At 36.9% G+C, this 22092-nt stretch overlaps 1 protein-coding gene across 1 annotated transcript; it reads left to right on the forward strand.

Moving 5' to 3' along the window:
• Positions 1 to 2544: 2544 nt before the first annotated feature.
• RAD21 (RAD21 cohesin complex component) lies at positions 2545 to 22092 on the forward strand. The gene is made up of 13 exons (XM_007946855.2): positions 2545 to 2688; positions 6926 to 7055; positions 8267 to 8366; positions 10145 to 10251; positions 11016 to 11222; positions 11980 to 12105; positions 12437 to 12559; positions 14216 to 14439; positions 15791 to 15950; positions 16571 to 16719; positions 18073 to 18222; positions 19872 to 19955; positions 21901 to 22092. The coding sequence occupies exons 1-13, from the start codon at positions 2545 to 2547 to the stop codon at positions 22090 to 22092; spliced, it is 1896 nt and encodes a 631-aa protein (XP_007945046.1).

Raw genomic sequence — 22092 nt, forward strand, 5'->3', positions numbered from 1 at the left:
TTTTTTTCTTTGAGGGATGCTACTTTTCGTGGGTCTAAGAATTTGTCACCATGCTTTTGATCTAAAGAATTACTCCAGTGTTTCTGTTGTTGTTTGTTTCTCCTAACAATGTTACAGTTTTACATGTAAGTCAGTTGTCTATTTTCAGTTAACCATGGTATGAGGTTTAGATTGAGGGGGTTTTTTGGTCTGTGGATATTTATTTGCTCTAGAACCATTTATGGGAGCTCTGGTAGCATAGTGCCTAAGGCGCTTCACTGCTAACCAGAAGGCTGGCGGTTCAAACCCACCAGCCACTCCTCGGAAGGAAGGTTGGGCAATCCTACTTCCATAGTGATACTGCCTCGGAAACCCAAGGAGGGGTCGCTATGAGTTGGGGCCGACTCGACGGCACATAACAACAGCAACAACAGCAGAACCATTTATTGAAAAGATGATTCTTGTCCCTTTGAATTGCCTTTGTAGTTTTGTCGAAAGTCATTTGCAGGTATGACTAACAAAATTCTCTCACTTTTTTTTCCATCAAAATAAGGTTTAGCTTTTCCTAGTTTTTTGCCTTTCCGTATAAATTTTAGAATAATCTTGTCCATATTTATTTATCAAAAATTTCCTAGGATTTTGATAGGATTTAAGTTAAGTTTCTTTTCAAGCTAAATAGACACTTACTACATGACCTAGCAGTTACACTTCTGGGCATTTGTCCCAGAGAAATGAAAATACATATTCACCAGGAGTCTATAAAATAAATAAAGGTATTCATAGTAGCTTTATTTGTAATAACCCAAAATGAAAACAACCAAGTGTCCTTCGGTGGGTAAAAGACTAAACATTTTGGTATATCTGTACCATGAAATACACTATTCAGCAATAAAAGGAACGAACTGTTGATACACGGATCAGTTTGGATGGATCTCAAAGACGTTCTGCTGACTGCAAATAGCCATTCCAAAAGTCACATACTGTATAATTCCACTTATGTAGCATTCTTGAAATGAGAAAATTAAATACGAAGAACAGAGTGTTGGCTGTGAGGGCTTAGGAGGGGATGGTAAAGAACAAGGGGTGGATGTGACTTTAAAGGGATGGGGGGAGAGATCCTTGTGATGAAAAAGTTCTATATTTTGATCTTAGTGGTGGTTACTCAAATCTATACGTGATAGATTAGCATGGAACTACACACTCATTACCATTGTCAGTTTTCTGCTTTGATATACTATAATTGTGTAAGATGTCACCTTGGGGAAAAACTGGATGAAGGGAAGGTTACAGGGGAGTTCTCTGTACGATTGTTGCAACTGCCTGTGGCTGCAATTATTTCAAAATGAAAAAGATTTTTTAAAAATTGCGTTCTTTTCATGTGTTGTGGTTTAAGCATTGTCTCATGTCTACTCTAATCATAGAAGTTTTAGAAAAAAATTCAGCTGGCAAAATGGATTTGTTTTACTTTATGAAAGAGGGAAGTTAAATAATACTAAAAGAAATAATAATTTCTGCAGTTAATGTATTTTCTCCAAACTGGACTTCAAGCTGCATTTTTTTCTATATGTATCCATACATTGATTTGCTGAAAGAAAAATGAAATGTAAATAATATGCTTATATTTTTGCTGAGACAATTTTAGTCATAAAGTAAATTTTATAGTGTATCAGTGTCATATAGTATCCCTGGTGATGCAGTGTTTAAGCACTCCACTGCTAACCAAAAGGTCAGCAGTTCAAACTGCCAGCTACTCCACAGGTTAAAGATGTGCCAGTCTGCTCCCATAAAGATTACAGCCTTGGAAGCCTTGGAAATCCTATGACGCAGTTCTGCCTTGTCCTATGGGGTCATTATGAGTTGGAATGGACGCATCAGCAATGGTTTTTTTTAATCATTGTCATGGATTTAGTATTTAAATTTTAAGTAAACAAGTACATTATAGTACTTCACCTTTGTAAGCCTTAGTTTTTCTGAGTAACCCATCTATGAAATGGGTCTAACCCATTTACTTACCTTTGCTTGGTTGAATATGAAATGCTTAGCACAGTGCTTATCATATAGTAGCAATTATTGTAGAAAGTATTTAAAAATCTCAGTTTTGAATGGAGTTCTAAAAATGGAAGTTTCCATATTGAATAATAGGCCTGAATAGTTTTCTTCTTAGACATCTTTTCTTACCATGAAACTTGTCCAGTAAGCAGACTCCTCCTTTAGGCAGTAATTAGGCTCAGAATGGAATGAAACATGTGGTGGAGCCTCAAGAAGCAAGAGTTTTCTGATGATGATTTTTATTTTTTTAAAAAAGTAGGACCTCTATTTTGAGTAAGATGACAACAGGGCGTGAATGTGATTTGACCCTTAACTGCCCCTTTTCTCTTCAGCTCTTAATATTTTGGAGTCTTTATTTGCCCTCAGAATGAAAGCCATGAGTTCTTTTTTAAAATGCTTTATTATACTCGTATAGATTTTGTACCTGTCTCAATAAATACATTTACTCTCATATGGTACTTACATTAACTTTCTCTCCCCATCAGGTTTCCTCCTGTCTTGTAGTCAACCAGAACAATGTTCTACGCACATTTTGTCCTGAGTAAAAGAGGGCCTCTGGCCAAAATTTGGCTAGCGGCCCATTGGGATAAGAAGCTAACCAAAGCCCATGTATTCGAGTGTAATTTAGAGAGCAGTGTGGAGAGTATCATTTCACCCAAGGTATGTTTGATGCCAGTATTTTTATCATTTGCCAATTGTCCACTGATCTGTGAAATATGAATCTGTAAAACAGCTTTTTAAGTAGGCACTTATATTTATTGCAGGCATATTTCCTGTTGGTATTTTAAATCTTTATCACTCTGGGTGTGATGTGATACGGTCACAGTTTGATAATCTCTTTCCTCTACAAATTCTGTGACTGCAGATATTTTCATTAACCTGTTTTAATGGTGGGTATGTATGACATGGGGTGGTACCCTAATATTTTTTATTTGACTTTCTAGATGTTTTAATACTTGAGAGACGTGTGTGTGTGTGTGTGTGTGTGGTCTCTGTGTGTGCGCACACGCACATTCTTGATAATGTTCTTGATTTAGGAATCTACAACATTTTCAAAATAAGGGATTGTAAGTCAGTGTCAAACCAGTCCAATGAAGACTAAGGTCATCTACCTCTGATGCTCAATTGTGTACTAATAACAAATTCCCCTCTACACACCAGCTGCATCCTATGTGGAGTTCAGCCTCCTTCCATGGTCAGTCCAGACCTTAGCTGCTCTATGGCCCCTCCTGTTTCTTAGGTCCAATAATTCCTTGAAATGACTCACAAAGTGCAAGAAAAGGGCTATCTTGGGAAGAAAAAGGATACAGGCAAACAGGGCTAGGTCTAGGATGGGCCTATGCAAAGACCTTCCACACACCCAGGGACATGCTTAAGAACAGGTGTTAGCTCTCTCCACCTAGGAAGCTTCAGTGAGCCTTTTCTTTTCCAAGGCCTTTTATTGGCCTCACCATGAAGCCATGATAAATTATATTATGCCTTCTAAGGTTTAGTCCGCTTCTGACTCCAGGTGGTCTGTCTTGAATCTGGTCAGCTCTAACTCTTTGGCCTCAGATGTGGTCAGCCTCTCAGAAACCAGCACCAAAGGCCAGATTGTTTACTCAAGGGAGCGGCACACCTCCCAGGACCCAGTAATAAAGTGGTTGAGGGGTCAGGTTAACTATCTTACCTACTTGGCAAATACTATTTATACCACTTGGGAGCTCTGGTGGCGTAGTGCCTAAGGCATTTGACTGCTAATCAGAAGGCTGGCAGTGCAAACCCACCAGCCACTCCCCAGAAGGAAGATTGGGCAATCTACTTCTGTAGTGATACAGCCTCGGAAACCCAAGGAGGGGTCTCTCTGAGTTGGATGCGACTTGACGGCAGTGAGTTTGGTTTATTGGGATTTTTTTAAATCTATACCACTTACTCCACTTGAGTGAGTGGTATAGATAGTTTTTATTTTACCAAGAAAAGGCTTTAAAACAGAGAGTCTTAATTACCATTTCACTGGAAAACAGACACTTTGACTTTAAAAAAGTATGAAGGACAAATGCCAAAATGAGGGGAAAATCCTTAAATATATATTTTATGTGTGGGCGCGCATATAAAATTACATGTTTTAAAGGTCCTTTTTGGACTCTGTTATGTGTGCGTACTAACATACACGTAAATTGTCCTATTGTTAACGACTTCCAGTTCACAATGGGTTCCTAGCATTGGGAACTTCTCTTCTGAGAAGCTGCCAATTAGGATTGTACTGGCATAATGTTGTTACTGTTGTTTTAAATGAGTAGTTGTGTATTGCTGGGAGAGTGAGGGGATCTTCGAGAAATTAAGCTGGAGATGTAGTAGAGAAATGTTCGGAAAAGATAGGTGGAGAAGTGAACATATTTCTTGCTAACTCTTTGATTACATCCTTAAATCTTAAAATTGGTGCATGAGAATATAATTGCTGGGCCAAGTGATACGCCTAATATTTAAGATTTCTCATTTGTATTTACAATTTGCTTTCTGAAGAGCATGTACCAGTTTGCAGTGCTGGTAGAATTGTGTGAGAATGTAGGGTTCCCACACATACACTTTTATCAGATATGCTAACTTTTTAGTTAAAAGTTAAAACTAAGACAACTGAATGGAAAGGGGAGAAGCTGGACTCTTCTTGAAACTGGTACATGTGGCTAATCTTTAACGTCCATAAACAAATATTGAGGGAACTTCAGCTTGAGAGGGTAACAGATTTTTTCATAGTATGTGCAGAGTACTTTGTACTCTTAGGGACCCTACAGTATAACGAGACAGTCTGATCTTAAGGGACTTACGCTTAGGAATGTATAAGATGTGCACTAAACAAGGCCTAAGGTTCAGGAAGAAGGTAAAATATCTGTAGCGTGTGATTGTGTACGTATAAGAATTCTGTAAATTTTTAAAAGACCTTCCTAAATTGGTTTTTGTTTGATAGGTTTTGTTTTGGATTTTTGTTGTCGTTGTAGTAACAGAATGTAAAGATATTTACACAGAGTGAATTTCTAATGTTTGTCTTTGATGTACAGTTATTTTTTTTGGTGGGAAAATGTTGATTTATTTAGTCATTTAGAACAAGTATCAGACTTGTAAGGAGCTCTGATGGTGGAGTGCCTAAGGCACTTGACTGCTAACCGTGAGGCTGACAGTTCAAGCCCACCAGCCACTCTCGGAAGGAAGGTTGGGCAATCTAATTTACTTCCATAGTGATACCATCTCAGAAACCCAAGGAGGAGTTGCTATGAGTCGATGTGACTCAAGGGCACTGAGTTGTTTTTTTTTTTTTTTTTCCTTCTCCTTTTCCCTGTTTCTTCCCTCTCCTTCCTCCTCCTCCTCTTCTCTCCTTGTTGAAATAGCCAGTGACACCTTCTGCAGAACATTCCCAGAATGTATAACTTCTCTTTACCATCCATACCTGACTCTTCGCGTGAGTTAGCTCAACAGCCAGAGTTTCATACCTCATTTTACCTGCTCCTAGCCTAAACTCTGAACCAAACTTAGCCAGAAAGATTTCTCTCCTAAAACTACATCATAACAGTAGAGTCTGTTTTTCCATAGGAACGATATTTTAATTGTGAATTACTTTTCGTATCAGGGATTTACCATCAGATGTATACATATTTATTATAATTTCAGTTATCTAAGAATATTTAACAGTAAATACTGTATTTATGCTGTAAGTCATGTAAAATGGTCATAAATGTTTGAAGCACCTAGTCATGAATAGGATCCTAGAGTTCATTAATTAGAATATACCTGTAACTTAAATATGTAACATTGTATTTTACAAGTAACAATGTATTCATTATAATTTAAACTTTAAACAAATGTTTAACCAATTTTGCTATGTTAGAGTTAGGTAACTTTCATGGTATGATTTGGAAAACTATCTAGGGAAGCTTGACTTCATGTTGTCTTGTTCCCTCAATAAATATTCCTGTTATTGCCCAGGGAATTTTGAATCACTCTGTTTAGATCAGGTGCTTACTTGTAATTCTTTTCCCAACTTTTCACCTCATACCCTGGAGTCCACATAAGCATTGGTCAAGATCTGCCTTGAAAAAAGAAATTGGCTGAGGAATCTGTTTCCTGGTGAAAAAAAATGCACAATTACCTTTATGAGTTACTGTGCTTTCCAGTTAAGTGATAGAAGGTCAGTGAAAAGTGGGTCAAACAGTAAGGTGTATGCAGCAGGATTACTTAGCTACAAGTCGGAAGGGAAGTTCTTGATTGGTTCAGCAGCTCCAGGACACCCAGGGACTTAGCCTTGGTATGTGGGCTTCTTGACCTCAGAGTTTCAGCCTCAGGGTTACCTAGTGATTGCAACCACCTCCAAGCTCTACACACTTAGAAAGCAGGAAAAGGGGAAGGAAGGAGGAAGGAACATTCTTCTTTTATTGGGGAAGTCTTTCTTAGAATCTCTCTGACAGACTTTATTGTTGGCAGAACTGGTTTATTGAAGAACAGACATTAGCAGAAAGGAGTGAGATAATCATCCTTCGAGTCTGCAGATACTCATTTTCCAAACAAAATCAAAGTTTATTTAGCCAGCTAGGAGGAGGGTATGTCTTCTGGTAGGCCACAACACCCTGTAGTGTGCTAATGAAACAGTCTGTGGGACACTTTCATACTTCCTTCGGAGCTATTTCAAGTCCCTGTTAATTCATAGGTTATTGTCCAGTCTGTCATTTGGGGATACTCAGGGAATTTACAGTTAAAAGTAATAAGAAATTATAGATGATGTTGCTTCTAAATAAATCACAAAAGGCATAAAGCAGTAACATCATAATTGCCTATAAATTGCATGAAAGATAGGCTTTGGAGTACTATTAGCTCTAAACTTACAAAATTAACTTCATAGATTAGATTCATAGTAGTGTTTTATTCATAGGTGAAGATGGCGCTCCGAACCTCAGGACACCTCTTACTGGGAGTAGTTCGAATCTATCACAGGAAAGCCAAGTACCTCCTTGCAGACTGTAATGAGGCATTTATTAAAATAAAGATGGCTTTCCGGCCAGGTATTGTTCAACTTTTTTTACTCTGACATTTCTCTTGTTTGATATGGAAAACTGCTAAACATGTATTGTAGAACAGTGTGTTTTGTTTGCAATACAAGGATCCTGCTGAAGACTCAGAGAGGCAGTGGTTCAAGGGAAGAGCCCACCTTACTGTTTGTTCTGCCTGTGCCTCTGAGGAACACCAGTCCTTTATGTTCTTCCTCTAGAGTTGCCTTTTTCTTTGAACTCTTCAGCACCTTGCATAGAACTGAGTCACTAGAGGCTGCAGTATTGGAAACTAATTGTTACATGATTTTTATAATACTCAGGAAAAAAAACTTAAAACTTTAATTTTTTTTTCCTGAATAATTTTAGTGTACTCTTAAGATCAAATTTAACTTTTAACCTAGATTATAGTTACTTTTCATTAAATGTTCTCTGTAATTTTTTGTTGTTTTGTTAGGTCTAAAACTAATTCCAAAACTAAACTCTGGCAACCAGACATACATCTGAGTAAATAATTACTAGGGTCTTTACCTGAATTCATACATCATTCTATAATTTCTAAAAGCTGTGGTAGAATTTTATTTAATTAAAATAAATGTATAGGAGAGATGTCCTATACAATAGCTTCTATTATTCTGCTATCCTAGTACTTCAGTTTAACATCTGAACAGTCAAAATTTTGAGGTTTAGAAATAAAATGTCTGGGCAAAGTACTCTATCCTAGAGTACTTGAATGATTTCTGACATAAGTGGCCACTAAGTGCATTTTAAATAACTTATTTTTTTGTTTGCTTTTGTCTTTCTTTTAAAAGCAACATATATTTAGACACTTAAAAATACAGGAGAAAATATAATGAAAAATTAAAATCACATAATGCCCCACTCTAAAATAATCAATGCCTTACCCTTTGGAGCATACCTCCTATGCTGTCACTCCTCCCCTCATAAATTCCATGCTTATTTAGGAAACTGTTACTTATTTGTTGTCATGGACCTTTTTATCAGCTTAATATATAATTATTAGTGCTTTGATGTGTTTGGGTATTGGCTAGTAGTACAGCTCATTGCGGGAACATGGAAGTCCTTGTGCTTCCAGGTACTTTGCATATGTTATCAACTCTTGTAGAATATAATCTTAGGAAATTCTACTGACCTTGCCTCCTTTTGATCCCTAAATAATAATCTGTCGTGTTGATAGACCTTTCAGCTTAGCATTTCTTTTTCAGGTGTTGTTGACCTGCCTGAGGAAAACCGAGAAGCAGCTTACAATGCCATTACCTTACCTGAAGAATTCCATGACTTTGATCAGCCACTGCCTGACTTAGAGTACGTGTAGTGTTTTTGTTGTTTGTGTGTCTGTTTTTTAATTGTTAGCTTGGTTTACAGAAAACATTATTGGCTCTCAAATGTATAGCACTGAATTAACGTTAACGTGTAACTTAAATGTATATCCTTTTATTTAGGTTAGTTTACCATGTGAAATGTATAACCTGGATAGTGTTTCTTTAAAAAAACTCATGTAGAGGATGTCAACTTTAACACAACTGAGATAGGAGAATTTTTATTTACTTAGACCAAAGCTTATATAAACTAAACAGTTGTCCATGTGTGTGCTTTATATAATGATACCTGTAAACTTGAACTTTTGTTCAAGTTTTTTTTTTTTAAAAGACATACACGTATGTGATACTGTATACTTAAAGTCTGGCAACCTTGACCAAGCTATAATCAGAACCACAATTTTTGTTCTTTTTATAAATAAACATGAGGTAACTTTCTATGAAGAGCAAGAAAGGGTCATTGCTATAGCACACCTTTAAGAGGAGAAGGTTGTACTGAGAGGGCTTTCTAGCAAGAGTAATGTGGTATGATGTTACCCTCTTATGTCCTTAAATCCCAGCTATTACACCACGACAGGAAACATGACTGTAGTTTTCTATAGTAGCTGAGTAGTACAGTTGACAACCAAGAAACATTCTATACCAAACTATTACCTTGTTCACACCGTGCTGTTTATTTTATGGTATATTTCTCTGCTTTTTGAAATAATCTGTTGATGCCTAATTAACAGTAAATTTATGACCTGTTTTGATTTTGGGTGTGTGAATGCTAGGAACTATCTACATACTTTACTCGTTTTTTGTATTTTATTTTAAATTTTTATCATGGAAAATTTAAAACATACCTAAAATGTAGAGATTAATACAATGAACCTTATATACCCATCATCTATCTATTGTAAATATCAGCATATGGCCACTTTTATTTTATTTGTGTTCCTCAGTTCAACCCACTCCCACCAGATGATTTTAAAGCAAATAACAGATATTTTATTTCGTATGTAAATACTGCAGTGTGTGTCTTTAGAGATAGGAATTTTTAAAGCATAGCCATAATAATCACATCTTTAAAAAACAATAGTCCCTCAATATAATATCCAGTAAGTACCCAGTTGCCACGTGGTATGTTTGAATCAGGGTCTGCACAAAAGGGCCAACACTGTATTTGGTTGATATGTCTCAGTCATCTCTCTTAATAATTTATAGTAGCCCTTCATCCCTCATAATGTTTTTTTCCTTGCCATTCATTTACGGAACAAAGCTGATCATTTGTTTTGAAGTATTATATTCTATATTTGGCCAATGATATTCCAAGTTGGCATGTAACACTGATTTTTTGTTATTTATTCAGTATTTTTAAACAATATGAAAGGTTGATTTTATTAAGAAGAAACTGAGAGTCTCAGAAAAGCTAGGTAACTTTGCAGAGTTCACACAACCTGTAAGCTGAAGGGTACTGATGAAAATTCATATTATTATTATTATTTAGCCCCAGATGTGGTAATTGCAGCATATTATATTTTGATTGCTGGTCATTGGTGGTATGTTAGTTATACTAAATTACAAATTAAATTAATTTCCAAATCATAATTCACTTGGATCGTATTGAAATTTATTTAGTATTAAATGTAAGAAACCTTGAAAGATTGTATGTATATTTTCTTTTTTCTTCATAAAGGGAATTGGAGTAGTTTTTGCTTAGAATTACATTACGGTGAGACTTGAGACTTGCATTTAAAATGTATTTTGAACTTTTTCTTAAAGTGACATTGATGTGGCCCAGCAGTTCAGCCTGAATCAGAGTAGAGTGGAAGAGATAACCATGAGAGAAGAAGTTGGGAACATCAGTATTCTACAAGAAAATGATTTTGGTAATAGAAAATAAATTGCTAGCCATTAGCTACAACATTATAATTACATTGTGGCACCACTGGCAAATTCAGAAAGAAAACCAGATGTATTACATTCATGTTAACAGAATGTATTACATTCATGTTAACAGAATGTATTACATTCATGTTAACATCTCGTGAATTTCCATCAAGGAAAGAATTTGTTCTGCCACCAATAAGTATATTAAGTATGATTTCTGTTTCCACTCCAAATTTAGAGCTCATTCTTTGCCACCTCCTGCTCCCCATACATCCTGATAGTAGAACTGTGTATTGATTGGTCTTAAAAGCCCAACATTGAGATGAGGCTCACTTTTACACTCATCATTTTGGATCAGTTGTGTTCTCTTCCTGCTATACAGAAACTTGGATATTGGAAACTGGTAGCAGACAAATTGTTTTCTTAATGAAAACACTGTAGCAAGGAAGTGTAATTCCTTGAATATTAATGGAATCTATCATACATAAATACTTAGCTTTACCTAACATACTTTGGATAACCTAAATTTGGATATAAGATTAAGTTGCTGGTCATGCCCCAGAGACACCTATTTGAAATTAAGCGTCAAGTTTATGAAATTTAAATGGTAAAGGTTTAGTGTTTAAACGAAATGTTTTTATATTCAAGGATAAGTAAGACTTCAGTAAGGAAATGTGACATCATAATTTAATAAAAATGAGCTGTTTTCTTTTGTAACTATGATGTTTCTAACCTTTTTCAACTAATAATAAAATTTGTTCAGGTGACTTTGGAATGGACGATCGTGAGATAATGAGAGAAGGCAGTGCTTTTGAGGATGACGACATGTTAGTAAGCACTAGTGCTTCTAACCTCTTGCTTGAGCCAGAGCAAAGCACCAGCAATCTGAATGAGAAAATTAACCATTTAGAATATGAAGACCAATACAAGGATGACAATTTTGGAGAGGGAAATGATGGTGGTATATTAGGTAGGTAACAAGGCGATCGATCATTCTAACATACACCCACTCCTTATGTACCGACATGGTTAGTTAGGTTCCAAACACCAGTTGAGGGTGAGTAGATCATTACACAACTGCCAGACCACAAAGAGTTATATCCCAGCCAGGTTAACACACAACCTTGACTATCACATCCAGCAATCTCTCACCTCACACTTTGACATTCATCACTGCCAGGTGTGCATCTTTCATGCACAAAATAGTCAGGTATTAGATTTTTTACTATTGTGTATGTGAAATGTCAAATAATGAAATAGTAAGTGAGTAGATGTGATTTCTTTATTCACTTGTGATGTTCAGGAGCAGTTGGTAGTTCTGGGTCTTCTTCAGATACCTAGGTAACATGTGGATCAAGACCAGTTGGTTCAAGCAAAAATTTTTGTAAAAGTATAGCCTAAAAATGTTTTCATAATATCTGATTTGGTTTAAATGTTCTAGTCTCAGAGTTTTAAATGTTCTTAAATAGCTCTACATGTGTTTGCTATCCATGCTAAGAAAATAATGTTTTAAAAATAGTAACTAGAAAATACAAATGTTGGTGAGAAATATTTTTCATATCTCCATATTTCATACTTTTTACAAATTACTTTGTAGACAAACTGATTTAAACTGAATACAGATTTAAATTAAATCCATTTTAACATAATTTTATTCCAGTGATTGACTGTTTTTTTTTTAAGCTCTTGTTTTTCAGACAATAACTGAAATACTTTCCCTGTTTCAGATGACAAACTTATTAGTAATAATGATGGTGGTATCTTTGACGATCCCCCTGCTCTCTCTGAGACAGGGGTGATGTTGCCCGAGCAGCCCACACATGATGATATGGATGAGGATGATAATGTATCAAGTAAGTGTTTAATGTTCAGTGATGGGATGAATGTATGGTGTCCAAACATATTTAATATAGAGGACAAAAGGTCCTGACTTTCAGTAACTATATCCTTAAAAGCTGTGCTTAAGATTGATTACTAATTTTTACTCTTTCCTGTGTTGGATAAACCCTGTCCCCTTCCCCTTTTTTTTGGCCGATTGCTTTCAACTTTGGAGGGGTTTATACATAACTGGAAAGTGCTCTTTCTTGATACCAATGGGGTTTGTTTCGATTTTGTGGATTCCTGCTTCCCAGCTGTAGGATGTTTTTTGCCAAGCATTTTGTAACCATATTTCTGTTTTTATAGTGGGTGGGCCTGATAGTCCTGATTCAGTGGATCCTGTTGAACCAATGCCAACTATGACTGATCAAACGACACTTGTTCCAAATGAGGAAGAAGCATTTGCTTTGGAACCTATTGATATCACAGGTGAGCAAACAAATCTTTTAATTTATAGAGCTTGAAACATAAGATCCTGCTTTGGCTCTTAGATGTCCACTAATATGCTACTCCCATTTTAGAAAACTAAGCAATTTTCTGCTTTGTCACAGTCATCTGTCGTAGGAACTTTATTCCATTATAATTTGGGTAGCATGTGGAATATCTTTACAAGTTGATGTGATATATAAAAGTAAAGAAGAGTCGTTTTGCTATTTTATAGCTTAGTGTTTTGTAGTCCTCAAAATATTAGCTCCCTAGTATAACAATTAGAAGATATTTAGGGATGTTTTACAGTAAAGGATAAGATTTGACTAGTCAGTTATCTTCCAGAATTCTACAGTCTGTACACTTGGGCTGTTGTTACGTGCCATCAAGTCGTGTCTGACTCCTAGTGATCCTGTGTACAACAGAACAAAACACTGCCTGGTTCTGTTTTCTAGTACTGTATCAGACAGTGTTTCACTGCTATTCATAAGGTTCTCACTGGCCAATTCTTTGAGAAGTGGGGGACCCCCTTCCTTCTTCCAAGTCTGTCTTAGTCTGGAAGCTCCATTGAAACCTGTCCACCATGGGTGACCCTGCTGGTTTTTGAAATACTGGTGGCATAGCCTCCAGCCTCACAGCAACGCACAAGCCACCACAGTATGACATACTGACAGACCAGTTCATGGACACTTGGGCTGGGAAAACCTTAAAATGCCTTTTTTTTATTATTATTATTTTATTTTTAACCTGGGGCTATCAAAGGTTCTAAAATTAGTTTCAGTAATGAACAAATCTCTAACCTCATGGAACTTAAATACTAATTAGAAGACATGGATAATAAATAATTAAAATATGTATGTACTATATTAAATAGTAGGGATCTCTGGTGGTGTAGTGCCTAAGGCATTTGACTGCTAAGCAGAAGCCTGGCAGTTCAAACCCACCAGCCACTCCTCAGAAGGAAGGTTGGGCAATCTACTTCCGTAGTGATACCGCCTGGGAAACCCAAGGAGGGGTTGCTGAGTCGGATCAGTCTGGATGGCAGTGGGTGTTTTATGTTAAATAGTAGCAAATGAGAACTACAAAAGAGGTAAGGAAGAAGATAAAATGAACTGCAGTGTTTAAAATAAGGTAGGCCTTGTTAGTCCTTATAAGATCTTGAACTTGTACTTTCAGGGATTGAAATGCAGTAGCTGGAGGAGAGAACATGGAGAGTTAAGCAAGGTGAAGTTAACTTTGCTTCATGTTCAATCAGTGAATAAATGACAGAACCTAAGATTTGAGCCCAAATCTGAATCAAATATATTTAATGTTTGCAATATAAAGCTACATGGACAAAATGTGTTCTGCATTTTTGTACTAATTTTGTGTGAAAAGTCTTCAAACATTCATTCAGGATATTTTCATTGAGTATCTACTGTGTATCAGTTCCTAGTGTAGGTACTTAGAAAACATAAAATAAATTCTTAGCTTTATGAGGCCTAACTTTTCTACTAGAGTCTGGAAGGCAGGAGATAAACTGAGAACCAAGTATTTTTTGGAAAAAAAAAAAACCCAAACCCACTGTGCCACCAGCACTCCTTCAAAACCAAGTATATAGTTGATGTATATTTCATGCTGGCCTCTCAGGAGAATGACACTTTTCTTTTATCATTTCAGTCAAAGAAACAAAAGCCAAGAGGAAGAGAAAGCTAATTGTTGACAGTGTCAAGGAATTGGATAGCAAAACCATTAGAGCCCAACTTAGTGATTATTCTGATATCGTGACTACTTTGGATCTGGCACCACCCACCAAGAAATTGATGATGTGGAAAGAGACAGGAGGAGTGGAGAAACTTTTCTCTTTACCTGCCCAGCCTTTATGGAATAATAGACTACTGAAGGTAATACATTCTTGCAGCATTTTTACCATTTCATGAAATTTTTATTTATTTTTTTAAATAAAGTTCTGAAACCTTTACTTGAATACCATTTTATTAAGTATTTTTCCATCTATGACAAGTTCCCTTTTTTTCTCCCTTAAATTACAATATATATTGAACATAACCTTATCATTCAATAGCTGCTGTATTCTTGTCAAGAATATCCATTTTCCTAGTGATACGTGACACCTTCATTTCTAAAAGATAGAGAATTCATTGTCTCCCATAATAACGACTGAAGTTATCAGTAATAGTTCTCTATCCTTGATCTTTTACAATAAGCCATTAGTTCTGTTGCTTTAGTGTGTACTGTGCTTCAAATCTACAATCTTTTATGTGTTGTTTTCCAAGTAAAATGGCAGTTCTGTTTTTTTCCACACAATAAAGAACACTGATTTGACAAGAGTAGTTTTTCACTTGCAGGCATTTCTGCTCTCTTTTGCTTCCAAACTGTCAAAATAAGGTTTACACGTGTCTGATGAGTGAAGCAGTGCTGTGAGGATGTTCCTCTATTTGCAGCTGACATAGGAGATAGTCTTTCTTATATTCTGAATGTAATGTAATCCACAGCAGCAAGTTAGGTTAAACTGCTCTTTGTTGGAAACACTGTGACTTGTAATCATTTGGAAGTAGGTCCCTAAAGTATTCATATTCTTTAACTGAATAGTCTTACTATTAAGGAGTTTTTCTAAGAAAGTAATTAAAAATTGGGGAAGAGCTATTTTATGTGAAGATGTTTGCTACAATGTTGTTTATGTTGTTGTTACGTGCTATCGTACTGTCAAGTCATACCCAACTGTTTATAGCAGGAGGGAAAAGGGAGAAACCGAAAATAAATGAAACTAAAAATAAAATGAAAAATGAAGGAATTGTGTTTTTTATATATTTTTTTTTTACTCGATGGAATATTACACAGCCATTAAAAATGATAATTAAAACTATCCCACAATTACAAGGGAATAAAGCATGCTGTAAAGCTGTTTTATGTGATTCCAATTGTGTTGAGATTTAATTGTGTTAATATGAAAATAAACTACAGATAAATAAATAAACTAGAAATCTTAGGGTTTTCTCTGAGATATGAGACAATAAAAATTTTTCATTTCTTTATTTTCAACTTGTCTAAAATTTCTGCAGCTATAATTTTAAAACCATATTTAAAATCACTTTAAGATGGAATGAAGCGTGAGTATAACATTAAGTAAAACATGCTAACTCATATTTACACCTTTATGTAAAAGCATGCTTATAGAAATGGTGGGTCTTCAGTTAGTGTAATTTTTTTTAGTTAAAATTTTTATCTTTTTAATAGCTTTTTACACGCTGTCTTACACCACTTGTACCAGAAGACCTTCGAAAAAGGAGGAAAGGAGGAGAAGCTGATAATTTGGATGAATTCCTCAAAGAATTTGAAAATCCAGAGGTTCCCAGAGAGGACCAGCAGCAGCAGCAGCAGCAGCGTGATGTTATTGGTTTGTTCTATTGGAATAGTTACTTGAATCAGCTTAAAGGAGTGTTTGGCTTAAAATTTACCTTGTACACTGCCAGAGTAAAACAAATCAGGAGTAAGGTAGTGTTCTTAATTTTTTGAAAAAGAAGATGCTTGTTAAATTTAAAGCTTTCTGTTCTCAGAAGGTATCTGGCTGGGTGATAGTCTGCCAAAAGATTGTCCTGAATTAGACTAGAAGTGAGACTGGTCTTTTTAAGGCCCCTTCCCACCTTTGATGAGCTCTGGTGGTGCAGTGATTCACTGTTTGGCTGCTAACCACTACCTGCTCCACAAAAGAAAGATGTGGCATTCTGCTTCTGTGAACATTTACAGCCTTAGAAATCCTGTGGAGCACTTCTCTGTGCTGTAGGGTCACTATGAGTCAGAATTGACTCAATAACAGTGAGTTTAATTGTGGGTGGAGGGGGCATCTTTAAGTATATTGTTATAAATTGAGTAGTAGTCTTTGTTGAAGTACAGTTTGATCTGACCTTCATGGGGAGAGATACTTATATCTTAGTGTACTAGTTTCAAAACTAAGTGATTCTGAAATGTTACTTATACTCAATGGCTTTAGTCTCCTCTTCATATGACCAATTGCAGATGAGCCCATTTTGGAAGAGCCAAGCCGCCTCCAGGAGTCAGTAATGGAAACTAGCAGAACAAACTTGGATGAGTCAGCCATGCCACCACCACCACCTCAGGGAGTTAAACGGAAGGCCGGACAAGTGGACCCAGAGCCTGTGATGCCAGTAAGCATATCTGTCCGTGCCTAAGGCACTGACTGCTAACCAGAAGGCTGCTGGTTCAAACCCACCAGTCACTCCTCAGAAGGAAGGTCGGGCAATCAACTTCCGTAGTGATGCTGCCTTGGAAACCCAAGGAGAGGTAGCTGTGAGTCTGGTCCAACTTGACGGCACATAACAGCAACAACACCACATACTGGTAGTGTTCAGAGAATCATTTTTGGTTCTTGGTAGCAGAGGAGCTCTTTTGAAGTACCTTGGTCGTTGGCAGAAAACAGCATATCACGGAATGGGTCCAGAGAGGAAGAGTGGCAGCTGAGGATGTGAACATGATCTTCTCTAAGTGGGGGAGGTGTTTGGGGAGACACCTGCATCTTTCCAACTCTTCATATCAGATAGGCTCTGGCTTTAGTGGCCCAGATTGAGCATACTTGGCTAAATTAGGATACACGATTCTGAATTTATCTCTGCTTTATTCTTTAGCAAACATTCCTGAGTGTTTCTATTACTAAACAGTTTTAGGCTACGTTATTAAGTAGTCGGAATATACTTGTCAGCAGGAAAAAAACACTTCATTTTTTCATTCAGTCTTTGTCTGTCATTAAGTTTACTTAGGATAGGAAAGCTCAATAAGTATAAAGGAAATGAGATCTGGTATCAGGCTTCCCACCCTTATAAGCTATAGAATTAATAAATTTGAACAAAGGAAGACTTTTTCATAACCTCGGGCTGCTGGTTCTGCCTCCACTAATTGCTATTGGCAGGAGAATGCTCTGACAGTTTTAAGGACTAGTCCTCGGTGCCCACTGGTGTTAGAGTTGTCAGAGCATTCTTCTGTCTGAGCTCAGCAATGGGAGTAGAAAGTGGGTGGGTGACACTGCTCTCATCTGGGAATTCTTCCCTTGTCACTTTTCTGGTTTGTTGAAGACTTGTATTTTAATATTCTAACTATTTATATTTAAAAACCTGAAGTGATGGAACTATAAGAGAGAAAACGGGAGTCATCTCATTCCTATTATTTGCTGCCATACTTTTGTTTTGGGATAATAGAAGTTTTTTATAAACTACTTTAATGCAGCGTTACAATAAAAGAAGAAACAGTTTGTGGGGAAAGTGTGGAAATATAACCCCAGTATTGCATATATGCATCTTGCAAACAGCAACTGCATATATGCATATTGCAAACCCAGTAGCCACTCCTCAGAAGGAAGACTGGGCAGTCTACTTCCATAAAGATGTACTGCCTCGGAAACCCAAAGGGGGTCTCTGTGAGTCTGAATCGACTCGTTGGCAGTTAGTTTGGGTTTTTTTTTTTTAACTGGTAACCTGTTGTAATTGCTTCGTGTTGACTGCTTTCAGCCTCAGCAGGTGGAGCAAATAGAAGTGCCTCCTGTCGAGCTTCCCCCAGAAGAACCTCCCAGTCTCTGTCAGCTGATCCCAGAGCTAGAGCTCCTGCCCGAAAAAGAGAAGGAGAAAGAGAAGGAGAAAGAAGATGATGAAGAGGAGGAGGTAGGGAAGCTTTGTAAAGTCATTTCCCATTCCGGATTTAACACAGATCTTCAGCCACCTCTTTTATTTTTTCATACTGAAATTAATTGATATTAATCATCAGAGTGATGGGAAAAGTTTGAGTGCAAACATACTTAAACTTAGATCACCATTAAGAACATCAGATTTTATGCTGTGCTATAACTCACTGGCTCCCTTTTGGAACTGCCCCTTCTGATTTCCTACTGGACTTTTAAATTGCTAGTAGCAGCTTTTTATTATGTTGTGGTCAGTGGTTAATTCTTACTGCTATTAGCCTCTGCCTTTGTATAACCTCTTCTCTGTCTGTGGCCTGGAAATCAGATAACTAAACATTTTCTATTTGTGTGGTTTTTGTTTTAATTAGATTGGGGTGGGGCATGACTTGGCTAAAATAGGCTGAGGGAAGGTTTGAGTGACTTTCATTTTTTAAAAAAAAGAACAAAATAGAGGTGCTTCGGGAATTTCTTTTTCCTGGGCCATATTTTGGCTCTTCGGGGTATTTCTCTCCCATATTTCTGGGTCTTTGAAGTAATTATTTCCCATATTTCTGGATCTTTGAGGTAATTATTGTACAAGACTTAGAATGAAACCTATTGATCTTTCTATTTGATATTGTTAACAAATGGATACTTTATTTAAACTTTTAAGTTTAAAATAAGGTATCTTTGAGGTTGCACTAAAACTTTATAATTTGTCCTAAAACTAAAAGTTACAGATCGATTACATTTTCATTAACATCTAATTTCAAATTTATCATTGTGCAAGCCAGGTAGATTTCACAACTAGTTAGTTGTGTCTTAAGTAAGAATACTACATTGTTTTCAAACCAAAATTTAACCCCAAAGCCATTAGGTATACTAGATTATACCATTATACCAGACTTAGCATTGAATCAAAATTGAATTAAAAATTGATTGATATGCTTCCTTGTTCCATGTGATACTGCTGAATCCTGGCTCTTTGGTGTATGGTATGTTGTTCTGAGACAGCCTGGGTACATTTCACCTGCTGTTCTCTGCTAGCCCCAGAGTTCAAAATGTCATTTAGGAATCAGGTCTCCAGATGGTAGGTCTATAACTGGATGTCTGAAGTGAAATACTTACGGGTTATAGCCCTTTTAAAAAATAAATAAAATACATCAACCAGTACTACTTACTCAGCATTGCTTTTCTCTGGGCTGTGGTCTGTGATGAGATTAGGAGCTTCTGCCAGAATATAAAATCTAAGAAAATCATGCTACCAGAAAACAGGGTTAGTTGAAATTGTGTTGTGACATACTGTATATATTCTGGCACAAATTCCTTATCTTATTGGGGGCCAGTGACCAATAGATCACCAACAGGCTGTGGACCATGTTACATATACCACATTCTTGTAGAGCAATACAGACTCATATAGTCAGCCACATGTTTGCTTGAAGGTGAAAAGGACTTTCATACTTTAAGAAAAACAAACTTCAGAATTCATACTGGATGCTAAGTGCTTTTTTAGCAGATTCAGATACAGTTTTCTGTCAGCCAGAACACAAAATTAAGAGCATCCAGGAAATACAGACGTATTTTGTTTTGCAGCAGAATCATTTCTTGTCAGCTGTTTTTTGTTGTTGTTCTTTTGTCATTTTTCCCCAGGATGAAGATGCTTCGGGAGGTGATCAGGATCAAGAAGAAAGAAGATGGAACAAAAGAACTCAGCAGATGCTCCATGGTCTTCAGGTATGCTGGGTAGCCTTGGGGAAAATGCTTTCTGAAAGAAGCTGGCGGTGCTCACTTCAGAGGAAACAAAGTTAAACCAGAACACATGTTTGTAAAAATCTGTCTTCTTCCAAACAACGTTATTTAAAAAATGATTTAAACACCTACACTGTTTTGCCATGAGTGGTGTTTTTCTCAAATACAACACCACCCACATAAATAACACAGATGCATATAGTGTGCATAGGAAACTAACATAAGAGGTGTGGTGTGGTTTTCAGAAAAATGTATAATGTGTATTTTGTTTGCATAAAAATAAGGTAAATAAATACTTTCCCATGTTTTAGTTGAGTGTCATCAAGTCAGCTCTGACCCATAGCCACCCTTTGTACCACAGAATGAACCACTGCCCAGTTCTGCGCATCTTCACAGTTGTTGCTGTCTTTGAGCTCCTTGTTGGCAGCCACTATGTCAGTACATCTCAGTTGTCTTCTTTTTCACTGACCCCTCTACCAAGCATGGTGGCCTTTTCCAGGACTTTCCCTCTTGGTAACATGTCCAAAGTATGTGAGATGAAGTCTTGCCATAATTGCTTCTCAGGAGCATTCTGGCTGTTCTTCCAAGACAGATTGGTTTATTCTTGTATCTATGGTAGAGTCAGTATTCTTTGTTAACACTGTAATTCAGAGGCATCAATTCTTATTCTTCTTCAGCCTTCCTAATCAGTATGTAGCTTTTGCATGCATATGAGATGATTAGAAATACCATGGCTTGAGTTAGGCACACATTAGTCCTAAACACGTTCCCATGACGATCTCGAAAAGCAAAACTGTAGTGATGCTTTGTGGAGTTCTGTGTAGTTGTCTGTATTCTGTTTTTGGCTGAGAAATTTTGTCACTTATTCCTAGGCCTTAGTATGTCAGATGGAGATGAGGTATCTTGAGCATCTATAAAATACCATGCAAGTTACTCAAGGCTTCCTAAAATGGATTCAAGGGACAGTTGTTGTGTTTTTTTAATTGAAATTTTAAAAAACTGTAAGTGCTGGCTTTACTAATGTAGAACATTAGTTACCCAAAGAAATGACTCGGGTTAATAATGTACATTGGAACTGCTTTATTTCTCTAAATTTCTTCCTTTGATCTTAAACCAAGAACCATTTGCTGTCGAGTCCCTTTCAACCCATGATGATCCCATATATATCCAGGTAGAATCGTGCTGTACAGGGTAGTCAGTGGCTGATTTTTCAGAAGTGAATCAGCAGGCATTTCTTTTGAGGCACCTTTTAGTAGACTGGGAGCTCCGGTGGTGTAGTGCCTAAGGCATTTGACTGCTAACCAGAAGGCTGGTGGTTCAAACTCACCAGCCACTCCTCGGAAGGAAGGTTGGGCAATCTACTTCCGTACTTCCTTAGTGATCCTGCCTCAGAAACCCAAGGAGGGGTCTCTCTGAGTTGAATGAACTTGATGGCAGTGAGTTGGTTTTTTTGGTCTTAGTAGACTTGATCCTCCAGCCTTTCAGTTAGCATCCAAGCGCGTTAACAGTTTAGACCACCTGGTGGCTCTCCTTTGATCTCCATGCTTTAGCCCTTTACCTTCATGATGAATGTGGCAATCAGTTTCTGTCCAGTCCCTCAGCATAGCACACTGCCTCAGGTGCAGAATAAAAACAGTTGTTTCATTTTTTAATAGTAGGATGGTACAGGAAAATGTAGACTCCGTGTTGAGTCTGTGAAAATATAAAATTTAGTGTATTTTCATTTTATAGTCATTCATATATTTTGATTTGTTAAATCAAGAAAAGAATCTTCTACCTTGAAATTGGGATGGTTGTAATTTTTGAAAGTCCAGTTCTAGCCTCCAGCAGAATATAGTGCACATTTTCCAGTAACCAAAATTGGCATCCCTTTAAAACTATGTTATTGTACAAGTTACTTTCATTTAATCCATCCTTTTTTCTCCCCCAGCGAGCTCTTGCCAAAACTGGAGCTGAATCTATCAGTTTGCTTGAGTTATGTCGAAACACGAACAGAAAGCAAGCTGCAGCAAAATTCTACAGCTTCTTGGTTCTTAAAAAGCAGCAAGCTATTGAGCTGACGCAGGAAGAACCATACAGTGACATCATCGCCACCCCTGGACCAAGATTCCATATCATTTGA

The sequence above is a fragment of the Orycteropus afer genome, unplaced genomic scaffold (assembly GCF_000298275.1).
Source record: "Orycteropus afer afer isolate SDZICR_OR568_19922 unplaced genomic scaffold, OryAfe1.0 scaffold00173, whole genome shotgun sequence".
Taxonomy (NCBI): domain Eukaryota; kingdom Metazoa; phylum Chordata; class Mammalia; order Tubulidentata; family Orycteropodidae; genus Orycteropus; species Orycteropus afer.

Excerpts from the sequence above, each read along its gene's own strand:
- RAD21 (XM_007946855.2), top strand. The coding sequence starts at position 2,545 with ATGTTCTACGCACATTTTGTCCTGAGTAAAAGAGGGCCTCTGGCCAAA. Across the intron at positions 15,951-16,570 it reads GCAGCAGCGTGATGTTATTG|ATGAGCCCATTTTGGAAGAG; the intron begins GTTTGTTCTATT and ends GACCAATTGCAG. Across the intron at positions 16,720-18,072 it reads ACCCAGAGCCTGTGATGCCA|CCTCAGCAGGTGGAGCAAAT; the intron begins GTAAGCATATCT and ends GACTGCTTTCAG.